Here is a 6,794-nt window from a genome sequence, read left to right on the forward strand (position 1 = left end):
CTTTATTGATGGTGTTGGTAATGGGACAATCCCAAACACATTAGGGCATGGGCTAGCTATTGCTGCTCTCTCAGCCCACAAGCCCTCTTCAGCTCCTGCTCCTGGCTGAGCCTGGCAGTCACCTGACCACATACCACAAGACCCCACAGCACAACAGTAGGGGTCTCCTTGGAAAGAGCAGCTGCCTTTGGAGCAAGCCCCAGGGCTGTGTGATGGGGGAAGCAATGCTGGCACTGCTGGGCCAAACTGGAGTTCATCTCCTTGTTTGATCTGTCACATACTGTCTGGGTCATGCCCAAAGTATCCCCACCATGGCATCTGGGATGGAGAAAACCAGCCCTGAAACATGCTGGGGGAAGCAAGAGGCATAAAGCTGCCCTGCGATGAGGGACATGTCCATGCCATGTCTCATAGGTGGTTCATAGCCTGTGCTGGCCATGCTTCAGGCATGAATCATCCCTGGATGCTGAATTCAGGCCCCTGCTGCTAGGCTTGAACCTGGGCTCGTTGCCTGGGCAACAGGAGCACAGCACTGTCTGCAAAGCCCTGGGCAACTAAAGGTGGGCTTGCTCCATGAGGACTTTGGGGAACCAGCATGTTCCAGCATCATCCCTGGAGCCTGGTGGCTTCCGAACAGTGGGGTTGGCAGGGACTGGCTGTTTATTCCCTGGGGACTGCTGGATGGGAGAGGCCGTGTCCAGGCCACTACCACCTGGACAAATCAGGGTGGCTCTGCCCACCCATCCTTCCCAGCAGGACCAGCTGGGACCATGCACTGGAGTGGCTCCTAACCTGCATGTGCGGGTTGCTCCAGGGAAAGCCGCAACCCGAGGTGATCTGGACCAAGGGTGACCAGCCCCTGGACACCAGCCGCATCAACATCCGCAACACGGAGAAGGACACCATCTTCTACATCCGCGAGGCACAGCGCAGTGATTCGGGCAAGTACGAGCTTGCCGTGCGGATAAACGGAGCCGAGGACAAGGCTACCCTGGACATCCGAGTGATAGGTAAGGCTTGGGAGGGGACGCTGTAGGGTCGCTCTGGGGCTTATTTCTGCCCTTGGTTTGGGGTAGCTCCTGTTCTGGGAGCAATGGGATAGGGCCAGGAGCAAAGTGAGGGACTCTGGGGTCCCTCTTCCAGTGGGAAGATGACCCTTCTCCAGGATCATGGAGGTGAACTCCTCTGGTTGGGGATGCAGGGTTTCTGCCAGCCCATGCCTGTTGCAGCTTCTCATCCCTCATGTGCTGCGACAGGGTGAGAAGAGATCAGAAGCAAGGTGCAAGTCATGGTCAAGGCACAGAATCTGGGGGGAGTAAATTAGGGTTTGTATTTGCAGAGCCACCGGCCCCCCCCCAGAATCTGAAGCTGGTGGATGTGTGGGGCTTTAATGTAGCCCTGGAGTGGAGCCCACCGTCGGACAACGGGAACTCCGAGATCAAGGGCTACGTGGTGCAGAAGTCAGACAAGAAGAGTGGAGTGAGTCTGGGCACTCCTGGGCCTCCGGTGCTCTGGTGCTGGCGATGCCCTGATGGGAGAGGGGGAAGCTGCACACCCCTGTCTCACCCAAGCCTTCTCTGTCCTTTGGACAGCTTGCTTTTCCTCACCGCTCTTTTCTTTCCTCCCAGAAATGGTTCACGGCTCTGGAGCGCTGCACTCGCACCAGCTGCACCATCTCTGACCTCATCATTGGCAACACCTACTCCTTCCGGGTGTTCGCGGAAAACACCTGTGGCCTGAGCGAAAAAGCAGCCGTCACCTCCGGGGTGGCCCACATCAACAAGACAAGTGGGGACAAGGCCTGGCTTGGGGGTTGGGAGTGGTGGTAGGCAAGAGAGGTCCTGTCCCCAGTGGGGCTAGTGGGCCTTGTTCAGTGTTGTGGTGATGGTGTTGGGATGGTCCCCAGGATGAGCCCTGCAGGGGTGAGGACATGCATCCCCAAGGGTACTCTGCCCTCCTACACCTCCCTTCTCCTTTGGGGAAACCTTGTGCCATGGTCAGCCCTCTGGGAGGGATCAAGGCATGGACATCCCTGGGGTGAGATGGAAGGAAGAGCCAGGAGGGGTGAGGAACAGCCCTGTCTTTGACCCCACATCTCAGGACAAGCAGAGGAAGAGACGCCCACACTGGTCCATCTCAGGACCAAATATCTAATCCAGCATCCCTCAGCCCTGCTCTCCCTCTATTTCCATCCTGCTCCCTGGTAGCACACAGTGAGTTGGGGTCTCTGCCACTTGCAGGGTTTACGTCATGCTCCGATTTCTGTGCACTGAATTTTGGGGGTGGAATACAAGATCCAGAGAGGTGCCTGGCCTGGGTCTGACATGCTGCACATAGCATTGGTGTGGTGTTGGTTTGCAGACTGGCATCTCCCTTGTCCCCTGCAGGGACTGGGCACTGAAGTGGCATGGTTGGATGAGAAGGGATATGCGGACAGGGCTCGTCTGAGCTGAAGGCCAGTTCCTTGAGTCCAGCTAGATGCTGTCTGGCTCACTTTGTGAGGGAGCAGAAGTGTTTTAGGGTACCTTGGGCTCAGTTTCCATAACCATATGCTGGTCAGCCCAGGAGACTGAGCTCTGCCCCAACCTAGAATTAATTATTTTTTAGGAACTGCTTACCAGCCAGAGAAGATCCCCCAACGGGACATGATGGAGCCTCCAAAGTTCACCCAGCCCCTGACAGACCGAACCACTACCCGGGGCTACAGCACACATCTCTTCTGCTGCGTCCGGGGCTTCCCCCAGGTCAGTGGTTCCTCCATGGACAGCATCACCTCTGTGTGTGGGCAGCCAGCAGTGAGTGGGGTTTTTGCAAGGTGGCTGGAGGTCTTGGGATGTGGTGGGTTAGAGCTGGATGAGGTTGAGGTTAGGGGGCTGCAGTTGCCCTCCGAGTCAAACTGGGGTAAGTTTAGGGGTTTTTTTTTGCATAGCAAACGGCTCTTAATTCAAGCCATGTTGTTTCCTTCTGCACTGTGAGAGGAAGTTTGGAACAGTGATTAGGGCTCAAGAACAGGAGATGTAGCTCTGCAAAGTGCTTCTGACTGTGAATCCCACCATGGCCACCAGCTTCAGTCAGGGCGAAGGCAAAGGCAGATGGAGGTGGCTGCATTTTGGGGACAGTTAGATTTCTCATTTCACTCCCTGCTTTAAACAAATAAATTAATCCTGCTACCTTCCAGCCCAAAATCATCTGGATGAAAAATCAGATGGAGATACGGGAAGACCCCAAATACATAGCGATGATCGAGCAGGGTGTCTGCTCCCTGGAAATCCGCAAGCCCAGCCCTTTCGATGGGGGTATTTACACCTGCAAAGCTGTGAACCCCTTGGGGGAAGCCTCGGTAGACTGCAAACTTGATGTGAAAGGTAAGATTGGCCAAGGAGATAGAGGAGCATGTCTCCTTGCCTGCCTTTTCCTGTAATACTTTCACAGTGCTGTGGTCTGTCCCTGTTTTGTGTTCATCGTGGTGAAGGGGGAGCCTAAGGACACTGGGCAGCCCTTTGGAGCTGGAGTTTTGGGCTTCTTGGGTCTTAAAGCATCTTGAAACCTCCTTCCCACATTCTTGGCTAAAAGGTGGACAGGAAACCAGAAACTGCAGAGCCAAAGGACCAGAGGTGCTGGTGGAGGATGGGAGAGTCGTTTATGTCCCCCAGCCATCCACAAGCCATGCGTGTGGGGGCTGTGCCAAAACCCCTCCTCTTGCGCCTGGGTTGTTCTGATTTATGTTTCAGGATTGTGCCCAAACTTCCCAGCTCACATTTCCCTGCCTCAGCAGAGCACCCAGCCCAACCCTGTATGGAGGTGCCACGCATTGCTCCCCCTGCAAATGCCTCTCCCACATGCTGCAGACCCTCCTCGGCATGCAGGAGGGTGCCTGCTGCCCACCCCCCTCCCAACTACACGCATGTTCCTCAAGTAGTGGTTTGTCCTTAGGCACGTGTCACTTTTATTATTTCTCCTCCTGTGGCTTCTCAGCACACGCTTGCCCCGAGACATGCTCTGCTCTACTTCCCATGCAGGCAGGGCTGCAATCCGGCAGGCACCTGGCACCCTGTGTCCCTGCTGAAGCTACCAGGCTGGCGGTGTAGCACAGGGACAGTGCTTGGCTCTGCAGCAGCTGGTGCCAGGGCTGCCAGCCAGTGCAGTGACCACTGACCAGGCTGGCCCTGGCCACACTGCCCTGCAGGCAGGGCTGTCAGTGCAGCCGTGCAGGCAGCACAGTGAGGTCGGCCAGGAGACTGAGCTTGTCTGGGGACACAAAGCACCTGGGAGTCACCCAGGCTGGGATCTTGGGGATGAGCTGGCCAGGAGCAGGCGGTGATGGTGTTGTGCATGACTGCTCGGAGCATGTGTGCACAGGGATGATGCACATAGATGCACATTGGAGTGTACATGCAGGAGGGTTGGTCATCCCCTGGCTTGCTTTTGGAAGGTTAGTGAGCAAGGGGAGTTCAGGGGTTTCTCTCTCCTGTGCTCTCCCACAGTGCCCCAGTGAGGACAGACTGGAGGGCAAGATGAAGCACAAGGTAGGTCTGGGTTAGGGCTATGGGATGGAGGGAGGATGAATCACTTCATTAGGTATGGAGTGGGTTGAGGGTCCTGGATAAGCCCTTGTCACCTGGAGCCCCAGCTCAGGGTTACTCATCCCATGGCTGTAGGGTGGGGTGGGGTGATGCAGAGCTTGAGCAAAACCAGTCCTTTTGTGAGGTGGAGGGAGGATTGTAAATATGGCCAGGAGGGAGACTGGTGTGCCCAGCAGATGCATGGGCAGCAGGTGGGCAGCACCCCAGTTGGCAAGCAGGGCTGAGACGTGGGGCACCATGCACATGGGGGACAGATACTGGGACTGGGGGCAGGTATGAAGGAGTATGAAATGGGGCTAGGGGTTGAAAAGCAGAGCTAAAATGTTGTATCAATTTTGTGGGGCAGGAGAGGATGGAGGAGCTGGACTGGGTTTGTCTTGCATTAGAGCCACGGCTGGGATGTGGTATCCCATCTCACCCCGACCGCTGGTCTCTCAGCACTGGTGCCCTTGCAGGACTCGGATCTCATTCCTTTACCCCAGGTGGATGCTGCAGCTGCTGTTTGGCAGTGTGGCACGTGGTGATGCTCCTGGCTGCAAACTCCACTGCCTGTGGACCTGCCCCTTCCCTGGGGATATCCCTGGGGGCCTGCACCTCAGCCTGCCATGGCATGGCCCTCTCTGAATGTGTCCTTAGATGTGACAATAAAACAAGCCCATCTTTGATCCTCATGAAGAAACTACTGTTCTGGTTATTGTGGGGTTGGCTTCGGCAGGGGGTGGTAGGGGGAGAGAGCTTCCAGGGATGCTATGGGTTCATATAGCATCCCACTGAACTGATGGAGGAAGAGATGCTTTTTGAGCTTGGAAGGAAAGGAGCAGCTTTATAAATCATATAGGAAGATGACTAAACTGTAAGCAACCCAACAAGGAAGAGGAGGAGGATGGGGAAAAGTTTCTTTCTGGAGCTGGAGAATGATTCTGTCTGGGGAGCAGGGAAATTGCAACATCAAAACTGTGGCATGTTGATGATTCTTCATCACATCAGTGATGCAATGATCCAGCCACACATTGCGACCAGCACCCCCTCCTCATGGCGTGAGACGGTGGGGGCAGGACATGGCAATGTGTTATCCGGGGGAGGATGAATCGGCCCTGTTAGCTACTCATAGCTCATGTGCAGAAAGATGACTCGTTACTTACAGTTCTGAGACAGTTCGGGTCAGATGCTGTTTATTAACAGAAAGCCCAGACAGATCTATCACATTGACTAAGCACATGGCTAATCAGGGGTCACAGCGGGCTGTGCCTCCTCAGGCTGCACATGGGTAACGGCAGGAGCCCTCCCAGCCATGTGCCAGCTGGGTCATGGGGCCAGACCCAGATCCTGCCCTGAGAAAGGCAGATCCTGGCAAGCCCCTGGCTCTCTCAACGTGCATACAAATCCAGGCTGAGTATCTGCAGATAGGAGCCCCTCCAGCCCTTGGTGCCACTGGGGAGCAAACCCAGGTAGTGCCTGTAGCTGAAATAGCTGTCCCCTCTCACAGCGTCTCTCCTGCAGCCCCTCTGCATTGTCCCCATCTGCCCCCCCATCACCTGCTCTCCCTGCCCCAGTTGAAGCCCATGAGGGTACTGCTGTACCCAGTGGCTCAGCTCTGGCACAGCACTGTCCACACCAGACTGTTTCCACCATCAGAGGGCATTGTTGCATTAATTTTTATCCCAGCCGATGGTCAGGACGGTTTATTGAGGTGGTTGGGGTTAGTGATGATGCCGCCAGGGTGGAGGGTGCAGTCCAACTGGAAAATTGAGAGCAGATCTTTCCCCAGCATGTTCTCGCCTGGCCTTGGACACTGATGGGGGTGTCTTGGTCCCCTTGGTGTCCCTGGCATCTTGGCATGTGGCTTTGGCCAGTGGGAGCCTTGAAGGATAGGGGCTTTGATGTATTAGAGGGGGGGCTGCCAACACCGGGGAGAAGCAGCATTTCCAAGACTGTCTCCAGCTGCACACTGTGCCCTTTCTAGGCTCTTAATGTAGTCCTACAGGGCAAAGCCTGTGTTTGTAACGCCACAGGGGACCAGTGAGGGTAACTGCATCCACTTTTAGTGAGGTCTCCCCGGGAAAGGTCTGGAGAGCATGGAGTGGAAAAATCCGCTAGATGTTTTTTTCTGAAAGCAATCACCCACATGTCTTTTAATTTATGAGCATCCCAGTTGTCAGGTTTCTGGGCACCTTAGCAAGGATCAGGCAGAGGCATCAGTTCCAGGAAAGC

General features: G+C 55.4%; 1 protein-coding gene across 1 annotated transcript in view; it reads left to right on the forward strand.

The window, feature by feature from the left end:
* The window catches only part of MYBPH (myosin binding protein H), a gene marked incomplete at its 5' end in the record, with an annotated part of 8,489 nt that extends 4,955 nt beyond the window's left edge, over positions 1-3,534 (forward strand). The window contains 6 exons of the mRNA XM_010158174.1: positions 815-1,010; positions 1,340-1,479; positions 1,629-1,788; positions 2,608-2,744; positions 3,179-3,365; positions 3,485-3,534. Of these exons, the coding sequence (XP_010156476.1) occupies positions 815-1,010; positions 1,340-1,479; positions 1,629-1,788; positions 2,608-2,744; positions 3,179-3,365; positions 3,485-3,534 (870 nt within the window). The remainder of the gene's footprint in view (positions 1-814; positions 1,011-1,339; positions 1,480-1,628; positions 1,789-2,607; positions 2,745-3,178; positions 3,366-3,484) is intronic.
* Positions 3,535-6,794: the final 3,260 nt, after the last annotated feature.

The sequence above is a fragment of the Eurypyga helias genome, unplaced genomic scaffold (assembly GCF_000690775.1).
Source record: "Eurypyga helias isolate BGI_N326 unplaced genomic scaffold, ASM69077v1 scaffold21510, whole genome shotgun sequence".
In the NCBI taxonomy this organism is placed as follows: domain Eukaryota; kingdom Metazoa; phylum Chordata; class Aves; order Eurypygiformes; family Eurypygidae; genus Eurypyga; species Eurypyga helias.